The sequence below is a fragment of the Kwoniella shivajii genome, chromosome 1 (assembly GCF_035658355.1).
Source record: "Kwoniella shivajii chromosome 1, complete sequence".
NCBI lineage: Eukaryota > Fungi > Basidiomycota > Tremellomycetes > Tremellales > Cryptococcaceae > Kwoniella > Kwoniella shivajii.
The window spans coordinates 2,445,784-2,470,673 of NC_085908.1; the positions used below are offsets into that span (position 1 = coordinate 2,445,784).

General features: G+C 41.3%; 10 protein-coding genes across 10 annotated transcripts; 4 read left to right on the forward strand and 6 right to left on the reverse strand.

Moving 5' to 3' along the window:
- Positions 1 to 280: 280 nt before the first annotated feature.
- On the forward strand, positions 281 to 2,538 carry IL334_000915 (dihydroorotate dehydrogenase (fumarate); the record flags this gene model as incomplete). Its single annotated transcript, XM_062932677.1, has 4 exons — positions 281 to 613; positions 727 to 858; positions 945 to 1,527; positions 1,604 to 2,538. 4 exons carry the CDS (start codon positions 281 to 283, stop codon positions 2,536 to 2,538), a joined length of 1,983 nt encoding a protein of 660 aa, XP_062788728.1.
- Positions 2,539 to 2,841: 303 nt separating this feature from the next.
- Positions 2,842 to 4,974, reverse strand: IL334_000916 (kynurenine 3-monooxygenase; the record flags this gene model as incomplete). Its single annotated transcript, XM_062932678.1, has 9 exons — positions 2,842 to 3,169; positions 3,254 to 3,451; positions 3,513 to 3,577; positions 3,641 to 3,820; positions 3,887 to 4,037; positions 4,137 to 4,465; positions 4,536 to 4,636; positions 4,691 to 4,792; positions 4,857 to 4,974. 9 exons carry the CDS (start codon positions 4,972 to 4,974, stop codon positions 2,842 to 2,844), a joined length of 1,572 nt encoding a protein of 523 aa, XP_062788729.1.
- A 1,560-nt stretch (positions 4,975 to 6,534) lies between these two features.
- On the reverse strand, positions 6,535 to 7,783 carry IL334_000917 (uncharacterized protein; the record flags this gene model as incomplete). Its single annotated transcript, XM_062932679.1, has 8 exons — positions 6,535 to 6,615; positions 6,719 to 6,781; positions 6,853 to 7,068; positions 7,187 to 7,271; positions 7,345 to 7,423; positions 7,481 to 7,532; positions 7,614 to 7,673; positions 7,748 to 7,783. 8 exons carry the CDS (start codon positions 7,781 to 7,783, stop codon positions 6,535 to 6,537), a joined length of 672 nt encoding a protein of 223 aa, XP_062788730.1.
- A 946-nt stretch (positions 7,784 to 8,729) lies between these two features.
- Positions 8,730 to 10,197, forward strand: IL334_000918 (uncharacterized protein; the record flags this gene model as incomplete). The annotated part of the gene is made up of 2 exons (XM_062932680.1): positions 8,730 to 9,355; positions 9,441 to 10,197. 2 exons carry the CDS (start codon positions 8,730 to 8,732, stop codon positions 10,195 to 10,197), a joined length of 1,383 nt encoding a protein of 460 aa, XP_062788731.1.
- Positions 10,198 to 10,362: 165 nt separating this feature from the next.
- Positions 10,363 to 11,277, reverse strand: IL334_000919 (uncharacterized protein; the record flags this gene model as incomplete). The annotated part of the gene is made up of 1 exon (XM_062932681.1): positions 10,363 to 11,277. The coding sequence occupies one exon, from the start codon at positions 11,275 to 11,277 to the stop codon at positions 10,363 to 10,365; it is 915 nt and encodes a 304-aa protein (XP_062788732.1).
- Positions 11,278 to 12,489: 1,212 nt separating this feature from the next.
- IL334_000920 (uncharacterized protein) lies at positions 12,490 to 14,558 on the forward strand (the record flags this gene model as incomplete). Its single annotated transcript, XM_062932682.1, has 4 exons — positions 12,490 to 12,783; positions 12,958 to 13,113; positions 13,227 to 13,415; positions 13,473 to 14,558. The coding sequence occupies 4 exons, from the start codon at positions 12,490 to 12,492 to the stop codon at positions 14,556 to 14,558; spliced, it is 1,725 nt and encodes a 574-aa protein (XP_062788733.1).
- A 409-nt stretch (positions 14,559 to 14,967) lies between these two features.
- Positions 14,968 to 15,610, reverse strand: IL334_000921 (thioredoxin; the record flags this gene model as incomplete). The annotated part of the gene is made up of 4 exons (XM_062932683.1): positions 14,968 to 14,994; positions 15,069 to 15,173; positions 15,316 to 15,456; positions 15,569 to 15,610. The coding sequence occupies 4 exons, from the start codon at positions 15,608 to 15,610 to the stop codon at positions 14,968 to 14,970; spliced, it is 315 nt and encodes a 104-aa protein (XP_062788734.1).
- A 918-nt stretch (positions 15,611 to 16,528) lies between these two features.
- Positions 16,529 to 18,356, reverse strand: IL334_000922 (uncharacterized protein; the record flags this gene model as incomplete). Its single annotated transcript, XM_062932684.1, has 5 exons — positions 16,529 to 17,033; positions 17,103 to 17,746; positions 17,803 to 17,909; positions 17,980 to 18,041; positions 18,142 to 18,356. The coding sequence occupies 5 exons, from the start codon at positions 18,354 to 18,356 to the stop codon at positions 16,529 to 16,531; spliced, it is 1,533 nt and encodes a 510-aa protein (XP_062788735.1).
- Positions 18,357 to 18,911: 555 nt separating this feature from the next.
- IL334_000923 (uncharacterized protein) lies at positions 18,912 to 20,085 on the forward strand (the record flags this gene model as incomplete). The annotated part of the gene is made up of 2 exons (XM_062932685.1): positions 18,912 to 19,187; positions 19,273 to 20,085. 2 exons carry the CDS (start codon positions 18,912 to 18,914, stop codon positions 20,083 to 20,085), a joined length of 1,089 nt encoding a protein of 362 aa, XP_062788736.1.
- Positions 20,086 to 20,496: 411 nt separating this feature from the next.
- Positions 20,497 to 23,726, reverse strand: IL334_000924 (uncharacterized protein; the record flags this gene model as incomplete). The annotated part of the gene is made up of 2 exons (XM_062932686.1): positions 20,497 to 21,798; positions 21,888 to 23,726. 2 exons carry the CDS (start codon positions 23,724 to 23,726, stop codon positions 20,497 to 20,499), a joined length of 3,141 nt encoding a protein of 1,046 aa, XP_062788737.1.
- Between the last annotated feature and the right edge of the window lie 1,164 nt (positions 23,727 to 24,890).

Consider the following 24,890-nt stretch of genomic DNA (forward strand, 5'->3'; position numbering starts at 1 on the left):
CAACAATTTACACTTTTTGACTCTTCGGATTTAGACTTTCTCAACTTTTACGTTGAGATCCCCCCTTTTATACTTTACTACGAAGTTGATAAGCACGTGGCATTTTCTCATGACGTGTACATATTTCATCTGATTTCAGTACTCGTATCAAATGCAATGAGGGATATCATCAACCAAGTGCATATATCATTGATATATCATTGATGTCACATTAATATCTACTTAACCAATCATCTAGCTGCAGAGCTCAATCAAAAAAGGGACTGGCCCATCGACGACAATGTCCCGACCCCTCCTCTCCTCATTACGGAGACCCATTCTCTCTCGTCACATCATTCGACCGACCTCGATTCCTTCGGTACGACATGCGTCAACAACAACTTCCGGACCTCGACGCTTCCTCTCTTCTACCTTGTTCGTTGCGGGTGGTGTGCTATTAATAGCGTACTACTATGATTCGAGATCATTACTTCATGAACATGTTGTTATGCCTGTCGTCAGATTCGGCTTGGATCCTGAGGAAGGTCATAAGTTAGCTGTCAGGATTCTGAGCTGGGATAAATGGGCCAGACCAAGAGATATGGGTGTGGACGCCAAGGAATTACAAGCTGAGGTAAGTGCAGAGACCCTCGCAACACAGCATCGTCCTGTGTCAGGAATGGCAGTATCGCTTGTCAATCGGTTTCAGCTGACTCTCCGAGGGCATGTTCGTGTTCATTGTTATAGCTCTTTGGAATCCCAATCCAAAATCCTGTTGGAATAGCTGCTGGTTTCGATAAAGACGCAGATGCGATCGACGGTTTATTTGATCTTGGATTCGGTTATGTTGAAGTAGGAAGTGTAACACCTGAACCTCAAGTGAGTTGTCAATTCAGAGCTAAGCTACTTCTTACGAATATCACATAAAAGCGTCTAATCACTTTTGCTATGTTTGTTATGTATAGCCTGGAAATCCCAAACCTAGATTTTTCAGACTGGAAGAAGATTCAGCCGCGATAAACAGATATGGATTTAATTCATTAGGACATGGATATACATTATCTAAACTAAGATCTAGATTAATATCATTTTCACAAACACATCCATCATTATTCCCTTCACCATTATCGAAAAACCCATCACCACCAAAAGGATTACCTAGATCATTAAGACCAGGTCAACTATTAGCTGTCAATCTAGGTAAAAATAAAACATCAAGTGCAGATTCAAATGAAGATTACATAAAAGGTGTTAGGACGCTTGGACCATACGCTGATGTCGTCGTTATAAACGTTTCAAGTCCAAATACACCTGGATTACGAGCTTTACAAGGTAAACAAATATTAGAAAATCTGTTAAAAGATGTAGTGTCCGAAAGAAACAAAATAGCTTCTCAAGATGGTTTGCCTAAAATCGCAGTTAAAGTAGCAAGTGATTTATCCGAAGATGAATTAGCAGATGTAGCTTCTGCAGTCAGAGGTAGCGGAGTTGAAGGCATCATCATCTCAAATACTACTGTAAAGCGAAAAGAGCTTGATTTGAACTCATGTAAGTATTGAAGTTTGTTGTTAAATTCGGTGCCTTTAACATACTGATAGAATGATCATTCTTTGGCTCTGTTCAGCGAGACAAGATGAAATAGGTGGATTATCAGGAAAACCTCTATTCCCATATGCGTTAAAAGCGTTGAAGACACTTCGACCATTATTACCACCTTCGATACCTATAATTGGTTGTGGCGGAGTATCAACAGGAGAAGATGCATTATTGATGGCTAGGGCAGGAGCTTCTTTGATTCAAGTTTATACTTCATTCGGATATAGAGGTGTTGGTACACCAAGATTGATCAAAGATGAGATAACAACTCATCTGATTGAATCAAAGTCAAGCTGGAAAAACGAAATTGGAAAAGACTGGAAATCTGGCGGTTCGACATCATCATCATCAATGGGCTGGGATATGACTGTCAATAAATTGAAACAACAATCTGATCAAATCAAAGAAGAAGCTAAAAGCTTAGCCGATTTACTTAAACAATTAAGTGATAAAGAATCAATGGCCGACCTGATTTCACAAGCTGAAAAAGCTTTAGGATTATCCTCTTCCTCGTCATCATCTTCTCCTTCTTCGTCATCGCCTTCTTCCTCCAATGTCGATGGTTCCAATCCTTCAGTCACTGTCTCAAACGGTATTGGTGGACCAAGAGATAACCTAGCTGGAGCATCATCATCAGGAACGGGACAAGGTGTTATCGGGAATGAATCAGATGACGTAGCTAGTGGATTGATCGAGTCTGGAGGTGCTAATACCCGATCTATCGAATCAAATTCTCCTCAAGAACAATCATCAAATCAAACACCCTCTACATCTGCGGAATCACAAGCCGATAACGGTGTAGGAGCACCTTCCATTCAACAAGCTTTACTTTCCACCCCTGCAGCCATCGATCTGACGCCCCAAGTAATCGTGGATAGCCCAGTGATACCAGAACCTACCTTGGATGAAAGGGATAATCAATGGTCTCAAGCCGTTAAGACTGGACAAAGGAGGCTCGTATAGACGTCGGCCTGTCACGGCTGAAAGACCAAAAGGTGGATGATTGGTTGAATGATAACTAGAAAACGTTCCTCGACCTCTGAGTACGGTCACGAAAACAGACAAAGCAAATAAATGCATTATTTCATCCAAATCAAACGACTCGAACCTGATCTTTGTGCTTTCCTGTAACACATGTAGATCTCCTTTTCACGACTAACAATAAGTTTACATTTTTAGATTTCAAGAATAACCTTTTCTCCTTCTCATGTGATGTACATTGATGAATCCCCTTAAAGATCTCTTCTCCACTCATCTTCACGATTACTACCTCCGCTCAGCCCATTTTCTAGCCAACTTGAATCCCACCGATCCGACTCCGCCTAGTGCGACCAAACCACTTATATATCCAGTCCAGACCATTATTTCCTTTTGATGATTCTCCTTTCTTAGTGCTTCAGAATAAGGAACATCCGGTCTGAAAGTCACCATCTCGTATAGACTTGTCCATCCTCGCACCCTCTTGGTTGGGAAGGGATCTGTGAGTGACAGGTGTAAGGAAGAAGGTTTGGAGGGTAATACACGTGTGAGGAATGAATCGAGGAAACGCCTGAAATGATGTAGTGGCGAGAGGACATGAGATCGCATCTCGGTACTAGATCACAATAGTCAGCTATGATCATTGAGGAAGGGAGCATGGAATTGATGAGAATTGTAACGATCTCGTTCGTCTACTCACTAATTTTGCAAGGCCAGCTCGCAGATAGCTTTCAGATCAGCTTGTCTTTCAATTGAATAAGCTTTTAATGCCAGTTCGAGTTGAGGGTCAGTTTCACCGACTTCAAGTGATGTAGTCGATGGCACTTTATGTTTCTCCAGTACTGAGTTGAGCACACGGACGTCTTCAAGACCACAATTTAGTCCCTGTCCGTAAAACCTACAGCGAGTATCAGCCTATAAACGTTGTATCCATATACTGGGTAACTGGCATCACTCACGGTACCATACTGTGTGACGCATCGCCTAAGAGTAAAGCGTGAGAGGACCAAGCTGAAGGTGTGACCTAGATCATAAAAGCTCATCAGCTCTGTACCTGTATGCACCAGATATCAGTGAGCAAACTGACATTGATAGTGACAAGGTTTCCTCTGGGGTTATTCTCGAAATCGTCCAATAGCATCTTTTCGCCTACGATCTGAACAGCAGAAGGGAAATTTTCAAGGAAGAATCGACTTGCTGCCTCTCTGGTTGTGAGCGCTGCTAAGGAAGAGAAAGGAAGGAACAAAGTAAGAGTGAAGGAACCATCCTAATGTAACAAACCAAGATAAGCTTGTATCCCAGGTTTGCCAGATGGTTAAAAGCTGAAACACACCTTATTGGGTAAACCAATCAGCATGAAAGAATGTCTTGGCCATATGTGAAGATGGTTTTTATCTATAGCGTATCCTCCTGGTTTTGTAGGATCTGCAGGCATGTGTAGTTCGATATAGGCATGAGGGATGAACGATTGTGAGAAATCGATCCTATAAACAACACAGTGGTCAACTGATGTCCCCTTTCCCATTGATCGTAGAATATGGTTTTGGTGAGGATACAAAAGATCACAAAGGAGCCAAACTCACCTTTCCATACGCATCATCGAGGTTCTAACTTTTGACCAACTTCCGTCACAACCGACAATTAAATCAAAAGAAGTTGATTTTGAGTCTTCTTTCTCCTTGTTTTTTCCCTTCTTCGAACCTGAACTCAGACCCGCACCTGTGCTTGCAATCTCGCCATCATCGTGTTCTTCACCAGGTACGACATTCTTGTCATCTGCAGAAGAACCATATGCATATTTATGATTCAGATCGACTCGTGATAATTTAGTGTTGAAACGTATCTTGATCTCTTCAGGTAATGATTCGACTAATCGTTGATTCAGTAAGGGTCGACCAATCGAATTGATACACTAATCACAATTTGGAAGTTTGCGAGTTCAACAAGGTGCGTTCACGTTTGACGGTGGTGAGACAGCTTACCTGTTCATTTATGGGATCATATATTTGTGATTCTTGTTTGCCATCTACGTGATGAATCATTCGTCCCTTCATGGGTATAGCCTCATTTTGGAATTGTTCAGCTGGAAATTTGAGTCAGCTCGGTCATGTGACGAGATGGACGAGAGCTTGCTTACCTAAAGAAGGATCGACACTTCTCAAAGCTTCAAGACCACGAGAAGATATGGCCAGATTGATGGATCTCAGATTACTTGGAGCCGCATCTACACCTCGTGGATCTGTGGTCTACTTCTTTAGTGACTGAATTATCGGTAATCACAACAATCTAGCCACTGGACTGACCATCTCGTGACTCCCATAATTCCACTTCCCATCCTCGTCGATGTAGACTCAGAGCGGTGAGCGCTCCCACTGGTCCAGCTCCGATGACCAATGCTTTCCTCGGTCTAGTCCCTGTCATCGTTTTCGTCTTGGTAGGTGATTTATGCTGAGAAAGTTATCAATCGGTTTGATGATGATCGCAGTCTTGTATTTTGAACTTTTATAGGGATCATCATCGGACTGATACGGGGAGGACAACCTCCACTTTTTAAGATTCACAGCACATCTTAAATGGGAGTGAGAATTAAAAGAAGAGCGCGTGTTTCGTCGACCAAAATTTCAACTCCGACCACTGGACCCGTACAAATTTCCCTTCTTGCTCTTTCTCTTTCTTCTCTTTTCTTCTTTTCATGAACCCAAGCACAAGAATCGTAATCGCAGTTCACGTACCAATAGACGACTCTTCATTGAATCGCTCTATCACACTCGTTTACTGTGGGTGAAAGTCCCCGGAGCCTCTTTTCACCATTTGTCTTCTATCTTCCTCAATTTCGGTCTTTCGCCCTTCATTATCTCATGGAAATCTGGTTGGATATTGAGGAGAAGTTATATTGGTTCTACTAGTTTATTCTTTTTTTGATTTTTGAGTGATTGAATGGGGGGAGAATACTTTTGGTTCCGAAAGGACTTGTATCTGAGTACTACAAGATTGATCAATCGTATTTCTTCCTCCATTTTCACTAATTTAAAAGAAAATCTTAAACAGATGAACGAACGAATCAATTTCTTTTCAATCCCTCCCTGCATGGTTTCCTTGGTTGATGAGGGGTAAAGACTGGCTTTTCGAAAGAAAGGTTTGATCAATTATAAACGATATGACTCAATTTCCATCGATTTACAGTGTACGGTTTTTCATAATCCGAGCTACGAATTGGTAGATATGATATCGGATCAAGCCAAAAAGAAAAGTCGAGGATGTATAGGTCTATTCCTTTGCTTCTCTACATTCCAATCTTCATCCCCGTTCTACTATATGACGAAGATACGAGTCATCAGGATGTCTATGAAGATTCGGAAGAGAAGTCTCTTTAAAAAAAAAGGATCAAATGGAAAAAATCCCTCAGATTGGGATTAGAAAAGATGAAATTTACGTGCTCATAGTTTATAGTTATACGATTGCCTTTTTTCAAATCCTTTTCTGTATTTTAGGAAAGGGATAAAAGGTAACTCGATGGGGCTTACTCTGTGTTTCTTGGGTTTATTAATATCACTTCTTTATTCTTCTCTTTTCTCCTCCCTACCCTTTTTTTTCTATAACATTTCACAAAAATCACCCACACACCTGATTTTGTTTTTTGTTGCACTTCCAATCCTTCTTCTCACGCCAAGTGAAAGAGGAATGGAATAGTGTTTTTCTTCTCATCCTTTCACACTACCCAATGATGCTATTGAATTTCTTCATCGCTAGCTTGAATACCTGACCGCCTGACATCGGTCATTAAAGGGTATATCAATGCGGGGAGCGATAATCTCATATTATTTCGCTGAGGGTTTTCTTATTCACACATCTTTTCCTTGCTCGTTCATTTTATATATGATTATGCATACATTGTGTTGCAAACTTCACTATTAATCATCTGGTATTGTTCGCTCAAATGTAGCTAGATAGCAACGGTAGTACCTCGTTCTGAGTTCAGTCTCAGAAGTAGTTCTTGACCATTCGTTGACCTGGAACATGGCCAGGTGGACCGATGGAGCAATCAAGATCTCGAATTGTGCCCTAGGCGAAAGCACGTGTATGATTTCATTAGTGTATGTATAGGTAGAAGTTTTGGGCTGACTCGAAGATTGGTCAAGTAAATGATGCGCCATTTGGGACTTACATTTTCAAGATGATAAACCCATCCATGAATTCTGACACCATCGGTACCTCTTTTATTCCAATCCTGGTAATCATAAAACGAAACTTCAAGTTTTGTACAAGCATCGATTTGAAGGTGATTGAGAAAGTACATACGTTTTTAACGACATCGCATTCAGATAGATTTTTGACTTGCTGCAGTACATTTTCCTCGACTAATAAATCTAATGTAGGGGGACCATCTGCAGTAAAGAGTGTTCGAGATAAAGTCGCCAATGGTTGAATATACCGTTGAAGAGAAGTGGTGGCTGGAGTTAAAGGGAGTCTCGATACGTTTAATGCTGTTGTACATCCTACGCAATTCGTATGTCCCTGAATCGAGTCGAACCAGATCAGATCAGTTAATCGTTTATAGCATTTCAGTCAATCAGAAATACTGTAAACGGTATTTGACACTTGGTAATGGATTAGACGGAGTGGTGGCACTTACAGTGATCACGATGTGTTTTACCTTGAAGTTCTGCAAAGCGATCATCATCACTGCGTTGAGAGAATCATCTTGAGGGGAATATAAACTATTTTCATTCAAGTAGAATTGCATTTATCGAGTGATCACCTATCCATAACCTCGAAAATCCTTGAACTCACTTTGCGATGTTTCGATGGACGAATACATCCCCTGGTTGACATCCCATTATAGTAGTTTCAGGTACACGAGCATCAGAACCTGATTCAACGTTAATTCCTGTCATAGTTGTTGTTTTCTGGAAGTAATAGGTCTTACAGCCGATCCAGAGGATTTCGGGTCTTTGACCTGGGAAATGTTTTGGAAAGAACTAATTTTTGATTAGATTAGAAATCAGTACATGTTTTACAGGATATCATGACGCAGGACTGAAAGATGTTGTGCAACTCACAGTAGGATCACGTTTTCGTACTCCTTCTGCCCACTTATCATTTCGGTTGAATAAATCTGCCTGCAAATTGCAGAATATGCATGAGTATAATTAACCTCACTGGCTACAGTATGAGAGATAAACGTCGAACATACCATTTCGGGATAAGCAAGACTTGATTGACCAGACATTTTGACTTTACGCAAGTTATAAGGTCCACTGTCGATGTCGATGATTTATGAGTAAGTATGGATTTCTGGTATAAGTCAAAGACTGAGAGAATATGATAGAACAGTTGATACTCGACCTATCCTCCAATGATTTATATACATTCAGAAACTGATTGTTCCGTCAGTATTCATTCAAGCCACAATCCAATATCAACGACCTTAGCGTTGGATCAACGACTGAAACCATTATCTTTGTTAATGAGATGATCACCATCAAATAGGTCTGAGCTCGAAAGCGGAAGCGAACGTTTCTCTATCTTCGCCTTTGGACCATGTCCGTTGATTGCTTACACGCCGCGAAGATAGGGTGTAGATGGTTCCTCTCTCGCACGGATCGGGTCACACGGGACTGCTGAGATACGATCCGAGAGCAAATCAATCGTGGCTTGATGGTTGTCATGCAATTATTAGGGTAAATCGGAAATGGACCATTTACTGGTTGATCAGTTAGTGAAGGGAGAGAAAAGGGATATGAATGACGATATGTCAATCTGTTCGAAGTGAAAGCGGGCTGAGGCACTTGACAGATGAATTGTTTCCTGACATTCGAGTTGAGCTTCTTAGCGATCCAGGTTCTCAACCCTCGTTGCAATATGATGAAATTCGCTTTGCATCTTGCATCAATAGGTAATTTTATGGGAAGAGAAAGATGAACCATTCTACCACTGCTCTTTTTGAGATGGTGTCCCCCCGTACCGTTTTGGTTTACTGTACGGCGTCCTCCGCCAGGTTTTGATCTTCGGCTGAAAAAAGGTTGGAATCCCGGTTGATTGATCTAATTTTTCAAGATTTATATCTCCGTATTTTGCTTGCCTTTATATGTTGTCTGGAAGGATATCAACCACATCAGCTTGTCCTCGCCGTCACTTGCTTCGTGAGCATAAGACATTTTGTCAGTCTTTTCACGATGAATCATCCTCTTCCCGCTCGACCAAACTTCATACCTACTTCTGGTATAGCCGTCGCTGGACCTTCTCGACCTTCTTCAATCCCTATCAACCCTAATCCCACCTCAACAGCTGTACCCAAACCTCCTTCTTCAAAACTCAAACCCGCGATTGATCCAGCGAAATGTACAATATGCTCCTCACCGCCCAAGTACACTTGTCCTAAATGCTCAGCTCGTTCATGTTCTTTGTTATGTTCCAAAACCCATAAAACCCGTGATGAGTGTGATGGGATTCGAGATCCAGCTGCGTTCGTCCCGCTGAATCAATATGGTCAAGGGGCCTGGTCAGATGATTATAAATGGCTAGAAGAAGGGAGGAGGAAAGTTGGAGCATGGGGCGAGAATGTTAATGTTGAAGAAATAAACTCTATCTCTTCTTCTTCAAGGGGAAAGTCAATATCAACAAGAGGAAGAGGAGGCCGAGGAGGATCAAGAGGCGATATGATATCAAGAGGAAAAACAAATAGAGGATCAAGTAAGATGATTGGATTGAAAAGAGAATTGGAAAGGTTAGGCTGTGATATCAGTTTTATGCCTACTGGTATGGAACAGAGAAAATTAAATCAATCTAGTTGGAGCATAAAGTAAGTCTATTCACTTTGTACAGTTCTTTGCAAACTCAGAATGGTTCAAGGATGCATATACTGATCTCCAAGGGCCCCTTTGCAGAACGAAGAACCTATTCCTAACGATCCGTTTATCCATTCCTGCTCAACTCCTCGATCCTTCTTCTTCTTCTTCAAGTTCCGCCAACAAATCCATCGTTCACGCACGGGTCCTCCTTGCTTCCCCTAAATCATCTTCCCTTCCAACACTTTCAGATCTCATATCCTTTCCTCCAGACGTTTCGAAAGTCGTTTGCGTGCTACCATTTCATTCGACGCCTTCTCGTCCTGCTCCTGAACATGACAAAGGTCAAAGACTCTTCTATCCACCCCTTGAACCTTCTCTGCCACTTGCCAAAGTGCTGAAAGGAACAGCATGGGTCGAATTCCCAACCCTCGAAATAATGGAGCAGACTAAATGGGAAGAAGGATTGAACGAGGGCGTCTTCGTCATGGTACCATTATCAGAACCTGCCATTTGGAGCTCTGAGAGGACAAGAGATTCAGGTTGGGGTAAAAGGGGAGTGAACCAGATTGATACAGGGCTTGCGGATGTTGTTGTTGAGGGTAGGGAGGAAGAGGCGAAGAAGCCCAAAGTAGCTGTAGAGGGACTAATGGCTCTAGGAGAATATGAATCGGAAGATGAGGCGGAAGAGGACGATGAGGGAGACGACGAGGAAGTCGACGATGTTCATCGACCGGATGATAGTGACGAAGAGCAAGAAGTGAAAGAGGGCGACGACGACGATATAGCTGAGCCTTCTCTTGAGATTTTACGGGCCGTGGGAATGGCTCTTGCAGCCGACCTAGAGGAGGCATAATCTTGTGTAGAATAGGAACAGTACTCAACCATATATACCCCGCACATAGATACCCCATATGCTATTGTCTCCACGACGCCATGTTCTGTTGCGACTGTTCGTTGATTGCATCGTTTTCAGTGTTTTGATGGCGATGCAGTCCTTCCACCACGGGTTCGAGATTTGTCACGTTGGACCGTCGACTGTCGAACTTTCGTCCTTTCCCTTCTTTTTCTTCTCTTTCAGTTCCTTCCACCAGATGTCTCTTCTTTGTCTTGCTTTACCCACTCTTTTTAATAGGTACTGGTCAAAGACCATCTCAGACCGTTTATGTTCCTTTTCGAATCTTTCATCCATGAGTTTCAATTCATTCTTGATTGTACCATCCCAACCTCCAGGTGATCTTGGATCTTTCCCTTTAACCCAATCTTGATTATTGTTGTCATTCGAGGCTTCCCGTATTTGAGGAGTAGTAGCAGGGGCAGTAGCAATTGTAGATTTCCAAAACCCAACTTCCAATTTCATATCAGTCAACAAAGAAGCGTACTCTTTCCTTTTGGCTATTCTTCTCTCCCTTGCACGTAATCGATTATGTATCATGGCACCTATTTCAATTGGTTGGGGTTTCATTCTTGGTAAAGGAGGATTGAACAATGTTGGTCGATAAAATGATCCTGTCAATCTGGGTTTCATCGGGACTGGCATTTGTGGTTCTTTCAAGCGAGTCTGTGATTCATCAAATGAACGATGTTTCTCCACTAATTTACATTCAAGTGATTGGGTTTCTTCGTTATAGGAAGGGTCGCTGGATCGTAAATGATCTAGGAGATCATGGTATTCTTGAAGGAATACTCTCACTTTCGGGACTGAGGTTAATCCCTTTTTCTCTTGCCATTTCGTCCTGATCTCACGTCGAGTACTTGGTAAACAAGTCGTTGTTTTAAGAAGAGGTCGATACAGTGCCCATTTCGTAGGTATCGTATGTCCTAAATCACGAAAGAATGGTACCGCTGGACTTAACGGAGCAGCTTTTTTCGCAAGAGATAGAGCGATATGTGGAGGGAGATTAGGTCGAAGGACAGAACGTATGCGTGAGGTCATTTCATCATTTTTGCAATATATGCGAGAAGAAAGCAAAGTAACAGACGTGAGATGTAGCGGAGAAAGAGATGTTGACGACTTGTATATTTGCGTCAATTGCAATTACCGGTCAAATCTGAGATTCGGTGTGGGCGACAATTGACTGCTTGACATGAAATCATTTCGTCTACATCTCATCCATTGTGCAGCAGAATATCATGTAACAAATTCGCGATACCAAAAGATACATCACATTGTTGTTTGGAATCAACAGAAATATCAAAAAGGTTATATATACGAGGAAGATATGTCAATCCGTTGGTTTCTCCCAAAACCTCATTGGCGAATCGCCTTTTCTTTTTGAAAAAATAATAAGCAAGGATATGAAATAACGGTTGTCTTGATTAAACTATTCCATTTCCTCTCCCAATCTATGACCAGCTCGACCAACTTTTTTAAGGAAGGGAACCGATAAAGAGAGAAAGAGAAAGATGGAATAATAGATTGATATAGGGGAAGCCGTACTCCCGTCGACAGGAAATATACGTCAATCTAAAAGGGGGGACGCTTCCATTCAGTCGAGAAATGCTGAGAGCCTCCTTTATGAGAAAAGAAGGATCGAGCCGGGCCCATATTTTTAAGAAAAGAAAGAAGAAGAAAGAGAAGATCTGAAAGTTTGAAATTTTGTTATTTATGCGAACAGGACGTCGCGAGAAACGTACAAGTGGATGGGGATCCCAGTACAAGGGAGCCACGTGTCTTGCTTCATACCACGGGATTATATTCGGAAATATTGTGCAAGGTAGTGTGGCACCTCATTGAAACCATTTGTACCTTTCTGCATTCTTTCTTCAGGAAGACGTTTACAAATGCTTCGAAGACTGTCCATCCTTTATAGTCAGATATGATGATGACGAATCAAGAAGACCCATACGTCATGTTGTCCAGCCTCAAGAAAGAAACCTTTGTGGGCTGACATGCACAACAGCGCCAGGAATGAGAAGCTAGCACGCTACTCGGCCTTCCTGGTAGACTAGAAAACAGGTCATAAAGCTCTATGCATCGACTTCTTGTTCATCATCTCTCATCATACATATCTATACATTTACACTCACCCCCCTTTTACTAAATTTATCAGATCGGAATCTCACACACATTATAGCAGCTGATTGACTGACCTTAACCCATTTGTGTTACTTTTGCCACTTCCACCGCCTATTGCCATCGTATAAAATGGCTAACGACGGCGGAGGCCATGTTGACATTAATTCCGATATGAGCTCCTTAAATGACGCTATTGCGAGTCTGAATCCAAGCGATCTGCGAAAAAAACCTAACATTGTTCCTAAACGCAGCTGGAAGTATAACCCTTCACTAAATCTCTCAGAAGCTCCTCTTGGATCCATCAAGCAGGGTGGCTCTGCTGCCTCTTTAACGGAAGGCTCGACAGATGTTCCAGAGAGGCTGAAAACCAAAGGGGGTCATGGTGGTATCACCGTCACAGATGGCGGACGGACACTGCACAAAGTGAGTGTATATACTGCATGCCAAGCTATATGTTGTTATACATGTTTTCAACCACATGATCACAAAATCCCTTATCTGTTCACTTGCTTCAATCCCTTCGAGATCAAATATTAGTACCTACACATCAGGAAGCTTATGCTGATGCTGAAATTCCAATTGCTTTAATCACCGTAGCCAACTTATTATGAAGAAATCCAGTTTTACAGAGAAGCCCAGAAAAAAAGAGGTCCACTGAACGCTTTGAGACCTTGGTTACCAAAGTATCACGGATCCTTTCGGCATCCAGCTAAAGATCCAAACGGTAACAAGAAATCTGATCTCTTCACTCGAGTGAGTTAGCCTATCGACAGAGGACCCATCCCATAGTTCTGATATGAAGACCAACTTAGACCTCATGAAAGAAAGAAATTGAGCTGAACTGTCATTTTTGCAATCATTCACAGTCTTTGAAATTAGAAAATGTTCGATACGGACTCGAGCCTGACACAATCACCGAAGCTGATACCAAATTGGGTACACTATTGTACAACCCCAATGCAACTGATAGCACGCCTGAGAACATCAAGAAAATGACCGATTACGCTGAGAAAAGTACAAGTGCAACACAAGGTCTCAATTGGATCTGGAGTAAGGTGAGTAAAATGCTCTTATCTGAACATGATCACTAATGTCGATTTTACCTCATACAGAGAAGTCGAAGAAATCCTCGTTCCTGCACGTGGGAACCCATCACGGCAGACATGTCAATTGGAGGTTCATTGAAGAGGGGAGATTGGGATTATGAGAGAAAAGACGCACCGACGTTACAAGATGTTTTTAACGCTTTGTACAAAACTTGTGATCAAACCAGGCTATACAGTATTCAGGAACCGTTCGAACCTTTGAAATGGGAAGAAAATTTTCAAACAGCGGCAGACGATCCTCAAGCATCGGGAAAAGATCCGCAAACATCAGAACGTACTTCGAAACCTTATCTCACACCTTACACCAATATATATGTAGCCACAACAACGGCAAACAAAAACACTGTATTTTCAGATGCCGAATCTGCAGAAATTGGAGTATTGGATTTAGTGTTATTACGATCGGAGCTCAATGAATTACAGTCCAAAATATCAACTGCACGTGAAACTAGAACCCAGATTGAAGGATTGAAAGAAGCAGTTAAGAATACAAAATATAGACTTACAGGTACTTCAATGTACATTGTACAAGGTACTCCCCTACCTGACCCCAGCCAACCGAAATCAACCAGGAAACCCATATATTGGCCGGAGAACTTCGCACAAAAATATCGTTCGGTCGTCAAATCTGAGGATGAATGTACGTCCTTGAAAAACACATCCGGTATCCAGGTACCTTCAAAATCAGGGTCTGCGAAGGAAAAAGTTCTTGGAATTAAAAGTGATTATATCCCACCTTATCCACAAGTAAGAGTTAGGGCGATCGATTTCGCGAGAGGATCAAAACATGACGATTACGACCAAGGTACGATTCAGGGTTTAGATACAGCTTCAAATTGCATTGGAAACAGCTTGATGGAGATGGAAAATGAGGAAACCAGACTTCTCAGTCTATACGATACTCATAGAAAACGAATCACGGATACAGTGCCTAGTCAATCGGATTTCAAGTCATCGACTGAGCCCACGGAATTTAGGAATCGTGAGAGGAGTGATACGAGTGATATGAGTGATGAGAGTGATATGGATGCTATGAGTGACATGAGTGAAGAGGTTGATCAGAGTGATATGAGATCATGGTGGGAAGATTGAATGACAAGGAATTGAGCTCTTCTCTCAGGGTCGACATTCTGTTGAACGGCGGATTCAAAGGGGGTGTACATATTGCACGGGAAGATGAGCAGCGGTCTGTTCATAGAAAGTATTGGTTTAGTTTGATCAGTAGTCTTTTAACATTCTTCCGCATCGTAGCGTGATTATACTTTCTTGAGCTTGATGTGTTCATACAGTTGTCAATTGAACGATGCAGTGTAATGATGTGATTCTCAGTCATCAGCCAGGATCTTCCGTGGTGTTAGTAGGTAGATCGATCATGTTCAAGACGGGATGCCGACCAATACGAGTCATACTACACACCATCATATCGTAGATAAAGCTTCATCGAGTCGTTATCATTACGCTGATTCATTCTATGCATCGAGACGATATCTACTTATTTTACTTAAGCAGAGATCTTTTCGAGAAGAGCCTATTTATGGATCCATAGATATCAGCGTCAACTCGATTGTAATCTCAGAATTGAGATGAAACATGGGTGCTCACATTAAGCTTGGCGGGGACGGCACCGGTGACTGTCTCGATGGGTTGACCATCTTTGTAAGCGATGAAAGTTGGCATAGCTTTGATACCTGCTTCTTTGGCGATTTCCTATTATTCAAAATACATTCCGAGGGTGTCAGTGGTTGTATTCGAATTCAGTTCAGACAACAAAAGTGCATAGCGCAAGTAGGCATGTTACAATGAGGATGAAATGTAAGTAGAAGGAAACTCCGAGAAACTTGGAACTCACCTCTTGTTCCTCTACGTCGACTTTGACAAATTTGACACCAGGGTACTTGGCTTCAAGTTTACCGAAATGAGGAGAGATCATCTTACATGGTCCACACCATGTAGCCCAGTAATCGACTACGACAGTCTCAGGTCCTGAGATCTGGGGAAAAGCAAACGAGAGAACAAAGGTTAGCAATCGGTTTGATCTATGGTCTGAAAATTTGTTCGACTTGAGGGGATCAAGTAAAAGCAGAAGGGTTAAATATACTCACAAGAGTCTTGAACTCGTCATAAGATTCAATAGCTTTGACCATTTTGATTAATTTCTTTTCTTTCTAGATTTAGAAGTGGTAGATTACTAAACAGATAAGATGAAGAATTGGGAGGTAAGCTACTGATAGCAACAACTGATCGCGTTTGAATTTTGTGTACGTATAACAATACAATTGCTCTTTGGTCGATACAACGGTTTGTGAGTGATACAGTGGTTGATTGGGAATGTTATGATACGAATTGCGACAGTGTTGAAGTGATAATCAAAAAAAGAAGAATCCGACACACATTCTTCGGAATCATGTCCTATTTATACATTTTCTTTTCCCCTCGCTCCGAAGCATATTGCTTATTCATCGCCACTTCATCACATTCGCCTAGGATAAGGAAGACCTCAAACTCACCAGGAAGGTAACTGATTGATTATATGGAAATGATTGATGAGTCAGAAAGAGGATTCGAAGAGATTAGATGTAAACTCATGTATGAATAATGAGCTGAATCAGCCATGGAAGGAACATGACGTGACTAGAATATATCATTTTGAATATAATTGTTCTATGGTGCACTTCATTCCCCGATAAAACGGGTGTTACCATGTAATCGATCAGATCCCGATAGATGTGGCACTTTGACAATACAGTTAGTACGACAGTTACATCAAACAGTGCACCTAACAGGTGAACGATCATGCGATGCATCTGGTCTGTATGTACCTCAATGTTGTGAAGAAGGTAGACAATGCTGCATCTAAGAATGCTCGAGAACATGTTCGCCTCCTTTCTGAAAGGAGTCTATAAGTGTATTATCTAATCAAGGTACCGTTTCTACTACTTTATGTTATCTATATGAAATGTCCTTTGAAACCTCGACTATTGACACCATTCAATCGTCTTGTCAAGACCTGTTCTTCCCCGAGGTTCTGCTTACGGTATCTCTTCTGACCAGATGTCAAGGATCTAATAGACGTAAGGAATGAATTTCCATCTGACGACTTTACAGTATTCTTCCCAATCTTCACCATATTTTCTTGAACATTTAGCGAAATCTCTTCCGCAACGATGTACCAAGACTGCAAAGAAGAAGATAGGGTAAAACATTGTGATTGGAGTATTGAAACTTGCAGTTAAACCCCAGGTGAAAGCCTGGATCCAATCTGCGGTATAATTGATCTTTCTAGCATATTGCCATAATCCACTCGTCAAGAGTTTATTTCCATGTTTAGTTTGAATATATGTAGGGTTCTTGAGATCGGATCCAGGTAAGACGGGGAATGCTTTTCTTGGATTGTGTTCACCTTGTTCATGCATCTTGAAATTTGATTTTTGAGCCATTGCACAATCGAATATGTAATAGAACGTAACGAGTGTGACGAACATTGCAATGTTACCCCATAATGGGAATTCATATGTAGAAGCAGGAGCTCTTGCCATGTAAATCGTAGGATAACAATATGTGAAGGGACTATAGTGATAAAAGAAGTTTGTCAGTTTCATATTGAATAAAGAAACTTGAACCAAAAATAATACTCACACTCCAGCCATATTCCAGAAGATCAACATCCAGCCGAATTTCTCATGGAACATATCCCATGTTTGAGGAATCATATGTTCAGCTTTTGCACATGCGTTCATGTATAATCCAGTTGCTAAAAGCATGTGCCACATATTATAAGAGACTCTTCCCAATTCTTCGTATTGTTTGACTACACCTGAAAGGGATATTAAAAATAATAGTACCCATGGTACTCTAACCTCAGCGAACATTTTGAGATCGATTCTTCCTAATCTTGGATTGAGTGATATACCCATGAAATGATCATAAATGATATTTCCTGATAACCTTAATGGTTTACCACCGTAATGGAAGAATCTGCCTGCTAAATCAATGATGATTGATACAGAGAACGAGACTATCAAGGCTACAGTCATGATCTGACCATAGTTTTCGATGATCCAAGGTAATCTATAGATACCTGTCTTGTGTAAGACATATGATAGGATCAATGTTGCGTACCAGGAGTAAAGGGCGTTACAGTGGTAAGGAAGTGCTTTATACCCTAAAGAAGGAACAGGGAGACCGTTTTGAGCGAGACCAGGAAGAGCAGCTGCAAAGAATAGCTGAATAGCTGTAAGACCACAGTATGTAATCCAAGCGAATTTAGTAGGGTAGGCGCCCTGTTAATATACAGTTAGCTATCCCATACTGTACAACGATCGGAATGTCAGCTCACCTCGTATATATGTTGTCCCATCTTGTTTAGGAATGGCCGAACATCGCCTAAGGAGGTAGGATAGATGAATTTCCCACGGTAAAACCACAGGCAGATCCAAAGGTAGTCTAACGAGATGGTGAAAGTATCAGGTTCCATATTCGTCTTGATACTCAACACAAGCAGAGAGGAACTAACACATGAGAAGAGGGAATCCAACCATCATAGCAACGACACCAACAGGACCTCCGAATTCGTATCTACCAGGATCGCCACATAATCAGCTGATTTTCCGCGTATATATACCAATCGTCTAGTTCCGATTCCTTCATATCGATTATTTCATTATATGAGACTCACTCTTGATGCTCATCAAGCTGTTTGTCCATCTCTTGACCATGTTCAGTTGGTACAGCGTTAATCTTCATTAAAGCTTGAGATTTACCATTTTTGATCAACTCGGAACTGGAGTCAGAATTAGGATCAGAATTTGGAATTGGATTCGATTTCACGTTGGCATTTGATTTTCTTTTTCGAACATGCTGAGATGGTCCACCATCTTGGATGACGGCCATTATGGATCGAGTGGAAGTATAAGGGTCAGATGAGGGTTGAGCAGCGAGCGAGGGTGCGAGTCAATGGAAGGATGAATGAGTGTGAATGATCTATATGATGATAATAATTATAATTTCTATCTCTCAATCTTTTTTTTTTCTTTTCGATGCAATAATTGACAGGACGCGTGGTTCATTTTGTTTGTTTACAACAATAATCAGAATATCAGATCAGATTAAAATAAAAATACAAAAAATCTCGTACGATTTCCCACGATTATCAAAAAAAGGTAACTTGCTAAAAAAAGAATGATCCGATCAAAAGGAACATGCGGCGATGACCGACGGCCGTGGGACATAAGCATAACCTTAGAAATTAATTAAGCTCACCATATTAGGAGATCCTGAACCTGAATTGTTTCAGCGGAAGGAATGTTTTCAGCTGTTCCTGCATCTCGATTGATCTGACCAGGTCTTATTAACAATTTTGTGAGTATCCTTTTTTGTGTCGGACATCTCTTATAGCCATTGCAGGCTACTTGCTTATGCCCATGCTGCAGGGATCAACCTTCGAATATGTCCAAACAACCAGCAGCGGGACCTTCAACGCCACTGATCAGACTATCAATCCATTCCTCAATTCTATCTCACCTCGCTACTGAGCTTTCATTCTTACAAACGCTCATTCTCAGAGCGAGGGATCAACATCGTACCCAACTTTTCCTGAGAAGAATGTATGAGGTATTGAGGATCGGAAAGGTGTTGCTACGCTATGTGAAAGAATCAAATGTTGAATCTGTTCCTGCGGAGTGGGAAAAGAAGAGAAGGAGAGGAGAACGGTTGATCGGTATAGTAAGTTCAGCACGAGAAATTTGGCTTAAACGAACGAATGTATGAGCTTACCATCAGTTTAATCTGCCTACCTGACATATCTTAGATGATCAAAAGTGTATACACTGCACAAAGATATACATCCCAAATTATCGAACTACATCATTTCCTTCCTTTACAAACTACTGTACTATCAATCTACTCTAGGTTATTCACCATCACCATCACCATCGCCAATGGACTTAGTTTAGATATCGAAGAGATCATAGCTTCTGGGGGAAATACATCCAATCATCATTCGAGAATGAAGAAAAGGAAGATTCCGGGAAATTCAACTAGGATGGATGAGGATGCAAAGACGATATTAGGCATATCGAGCGAGATGAAAATGGATATTGATATGGATGGGAATATTGAATTAGGAGAGAAGATCCAACGTTCTTCCTTTATCGTTCCTATGTCAGCTTCCTCTATCTCGAATACAAGCCCGCTGAAAACGAAGCCTGTGAAACTTGAATCGTCAGTGAACAGCCTTCCATCAGATCTTGGACGGAAATCTGCCAGTCGTGATGTCCGCGTATCATCAGTCGACATCTCAAGACCTATCAAGAGAACAACTCAAAATGCGATCATCAATACCCCAGAAAAAGTCACTGTCAGGCCACGCCCACCTTCACTTGCTCCAGAGATCTCGTATGAAGAGCAGAGTAAAACGCAAAAACGCCCTGTCAAAGTTGAACCTACCATCGCTCAATCCCCTGTACCGATTCCTACGTTCACTAAGACGGCGCCTTCTACAGGAGATCTGCCAACCATTAAACCGAAATCAAAGAAGTTGAAGAGTAAATCTGCTGAGGAAGAATCAAAAGCGAAAAAGAAGAAAAGGAAAGATGCAATGGATGATATATTTGGATTTTAGCCGTACCTCTTTTCTTTTTGGAATTTATATCTGACTTCCAATCCCTTTGGGGGTTCCAAAAACTTGTTCATCCCTTCTTGATAACTGTTGATAACTGTAATTTTTATCTTTTGAGGTAAGTGAATAACGAAACAATCTGTAACGAAACGAGACGATTACAATTGAACGAATGGTAAAACGCAATTATGCATTATTCAGACATTGTCTGTTCCCTGCATTTTGTCTTTATTTATTGTACAAACATGAATTTTTTCTAAAATTCCTTTGTCTTGCTAGATGCCAAGAATGGAAAACGTACAACGTATACTCTTGAACGAGACAAAAGAATGAAATCTTGATTATTCCTACATGATCTCAAGAAAATGAGATAATAACATACAACCAAATAGACCGACCGACCCTTAGAGACTATTATTCCCCCTGCTCCTCATCATCAGAATCTTCGTCCAAACCAACATTATATTCATCCCATTGGATTCTAATTTCTTTTGCGGTAAATCTTTGTTCAGGTATAGGATTTAACATGACCCTTAGTATTTCTCTTATATTTTCAGGAACTCTTTCTCTTCCATCAAGGAATAACATTGCTGGACTGCCATCGTTGTAAGGTTCCATCATTGATTTGAGTTTCAAGAAAGCTTCTTCAGCATCCATTTCCATTTCCATCTCCGTCTCCATACCCAAATCCATATCGATATTATCTGGGAACTTGGTTGAACATGGTGATGTGGGTGTAGGTACTTGTAGAATGGCTTTAGGTATAGAAGTTGACAAAGACGAAAATGTTGATGACGAAGGTTCGATTGGACTGATTCGTTGAGAATTCGAGTTTGAGCTTGTATTTGAACTTGACTTTGTCTGTTGAGCCCTTCTCAATGAGTTTCCTCTTGATATACCATAAGTAGGACTTGTTAAATCGAATTCATCACCATCCGATAGTAATCTCGTTAAAGCATCAACAGTAGGAACGTTATTACCACTACCATTAGATACAGGTGTTCCTGTGCCTATCAAAGACGATGGTCCTGATTTTACCCAATTGGCATAAAGTTTGACTCCTGAAGGAGATTCACTATTTGTCACTTGATCTGAAGCTTTGATGGATTCAGCAGAAGTCATCCTTTTCAACTTCGGTTTTGAGCCATTATTGCCACTACTGGTGTTATTTGGTATATTACCATTATTATCGACGAAAGTAGGTAAATGATCTCTTGATGAATAGCTTGGTGGAACTCTTAACGATCCACCTCTTCTAATTCCATTAACCGCATTTATTGGATTATTGATCGAATTCGATATGGTTCCAGATGGATATCCTGCACCTGTAGTCGCTGAAACGGAAACTGAATTTGAAGGGTATCCTCTCCAGGCAGATGGATATGGACTGCCGGAAGTTGACACTCCTTCTCCACTACCCACCCTTTGTAATCTTTCTCGTTCTTCATATATCCACAATCCACCTTTTCTTACATGGTGCATCATTTCAACCGTTCTTATACCTCTGAATGGTTCTCGTCCTGTCAAACATTGATAAAGTGTTGCACCGAGAGCGAAAATGTCAACGGGGAAAGAGAAAGTTTGGGTGGGATCGACTAGTTCAGGAGGTGAAAAAGGTAAAGTACCTAAACCGAGACCATCCGTAGGAGGATGAGCCGGATGGATGAGAAGGGAGGAACCGAAATCGGATAGCCGGAGATGAAGGTCGGTAGTGAGCTAATTTAATGACGATAATTAGCATAAGATAGTTAGGCCTTATCGACATCGACGAAGGAAGGAAGAGAAGATCAAGTAGATTCACTCACAAGTAAATTGCCAGGTTTTACATCCGCATGGACAACACCTTTCCCATGAACCCATTCTAATGCTTCAGCACCTTCTCTAGCCCATCTTTCCCATAAGGTTCTTCCTACCAATTGTGGACTGGTTCTCAACATTCTGTCCAAAGTACCCAATGGCGCGTGTTCCAGTAAAAGTACTAGTCTCGAAAGTGACGGAGCAGATTGTTCATATCGAACTGACTGAGCTAGAGAGGGTAATGAAGGATGCGAAGGGAAAGGACTACCATCTCCTCCAGGTGGTAATGTTGAATGTGCGGAAATGATTGTTGATGACCTCTGTCTTCTTAAATCAACTGAATTACTCGTATAATGTGATGATTTACTATCTGCTGAAGATCCAGTGAGCACATCTGAAGATGATCTTGTATGAGTCTGATTACCACTTATTGATGATGGAAATCCTTCGATATCTTCTTTCACAGCTATGAGCTTGACGACATATACACTTCCACAAGGTCTTTTACGTTTTCGTGAGCAATCATCCGTTTCCTGATGCGTATTTGAGTTTCCACGAAGAGGTGACACAGCTCTCTGCTTTGATCTATCCCTTCTTTCACGTGGATTGGACAAAGCGGATGCTGATGATGGGCCAGCTAAACGATTCAGAAAGAAAGCCTCTCTTAATCCCATAGTTTGTGATTCCCTGTCTGGAGCTAAACGTTTTGCAGCACATAATTTCCAACTTCCACCGACCAATCCATCACCATCTTCATTGACTTCCAACGACTGCTTTCTATTCAATGAAACTGATCCATTTGATCTACCCAAGATATTACTTCTAACCTTTCGTTTCCTCCTATAAGAGGCTAAATAAGCTCTCGCATATCTACCTTCACCTAGAAGATAAGTTGAATTCGGTATTAATCGAAGTTCGATGTCATCGGACGAAGGCGGTAAAGGTGGTTTCCAATCTTCCAATCCAGCTGAACTGGAAGACGGAGGAAGCTGTGGTGATTGATGTAATGGCGATAATGGATCTGTAAAACCATCTAAAGATGTTTGTCTAGATGATCCTACAGAAGAAGAAGAAGCAATACCGGAGATGGGTGATTGAGCGGTATCATATTGGTGTGTAGATGGTAAAGGAAGTGGTGGTGGTACATTTCTTATACTTGATGATCTTGATAAAGTCAATGGAGAAGGTGCGAATGAGCTTAATCCATTTGTTGAAGCGTTCAACGAACTAATCAATCTAGGTGCAGGTGGAGGTGTTATACTCTGTATAGGTGTGTCAAAGAAAGATGATGTTCTAGGTGAAGGTGAGATATCATCTTTGTTCAATTTCGGTAAAGACGTTTTGGTTATTATAGATGATGGTATACCGTGCTCAGTTACACCAAACTCATTCACTCCTGTTGTGGTAGATGATGGTGAGAACGAGTTGGCGATTCCATCGAGATCCATTTTGAGTCCCGGTTCTCCTCTTTTCCTCATTGGTGAAGGCAATGTATTTGCATGTATTCCTCTACTACTACTCGATCCTCCTAGATCAAAAATCGCATTCAAGCTTGATCCCGCTATTGAAGAAGGGACATTGCCAAGACTATGACTGTGACTGTGTGAGATGGAAGTCGAAGTCGAAGTTGAAGGGGATACGCCTGATAAAGGACGTGGTGGTGGTAATTCAGGTTGCCAAGAAGTTGTGAATAAGTCATTTCGAGATGATGATGAGCGTGGTTGTGGTTTCGTCAAATCATGTGAGGATGCTGAGGATGGGATAGGTGTCGATGTCGATGATGATGATGAAGACGGTTGAGAATGAAGGATTGAGTGGTGAGATGGGGAATCGCGAAAAAGCGACATTTTTCAAGATTGATATCTATCTCCGGTTTTCCTTATTCACACTCTTTGGCGTCCACAAATGGAGTCGAGCACGACTGAGTTTTGAGTAGATATCCGTATATAAAGTATGTTGATGCTGGAGATTATTGGTTTCCTCACCGTGTTGATCAGATGTTGAGATGAGATGGGTGGATTTTGATGTTCTAGAAGATCACATAGAACATCCATCAATCTCAAAGGATGCTGTTGATGACAATTTGAACGGCCCGATCAAATCCGGAAGTAAAACTGAACAGTAGTGATTTGTGGATTTTGGGTACGTTGCATGTTTTGATCAATTGTGATTATACAATCAATGTGATGGCTCGATGAAAGGTGACTGATAAAGCTAGTAGAAGAGTCAGTATGAAAGACTTGTCAAGGGGAAAAGTGATAAATTCAGATCGCGTATCAATGTGGAAGAAGAAACTAAAATTATGTTATACCGTCTTTTGTCTTTACTTACCGAATATAATGGTCGTGTCTATCTTCGATCCTTCTTTGTTGGCATACAGCAATGGCAATAGCAAGAATTGACTGTCGGATTGGTGCAAATGAGTAGCGTGCAAGTGACTGAATTATAATGAACTGATAACGACAAGGAAACAGAGATCTGATGCGAGTAACTGGTAACTGAATTCATCCATTTCTGATGGACGCGGATTCAGATGACTCGAGATGTTATTTTTTAATTGTACGTACGAGTAGCGTGTAGGCGCATACATAATCTGAGACATGAAGAATCGATGTTACGACTGTACCAGCAAAGGAGAGGAATATACTCGATTCGGTAAATGTTGAACATCAAATTATTCTAGACTTTCCTAGCTTTGTAAAGAAATGCGATCGAATACTTTTATCATTGCTGCTTATTTGATCCTGATCCCGAGTCTGAGCCTGAGCCGGAATCTGAATCTGAGTGTCAATACGAAATCCGAATACGAACAAACACTAACCGTACTCGTACCAGCTTGTACATGAATCTGAAACCCATGTCGCAATTTCATGCATGTCAATCTCATATCAGCCAGTCGCGCACACTATCGCACCGTCATCATCATGCCTGAATATGCTACGATGAGGCCCATAGACGAGGATATATCAGTGATGGTAAACATACTCTCATCCAGCGTCGTACACCTCCTT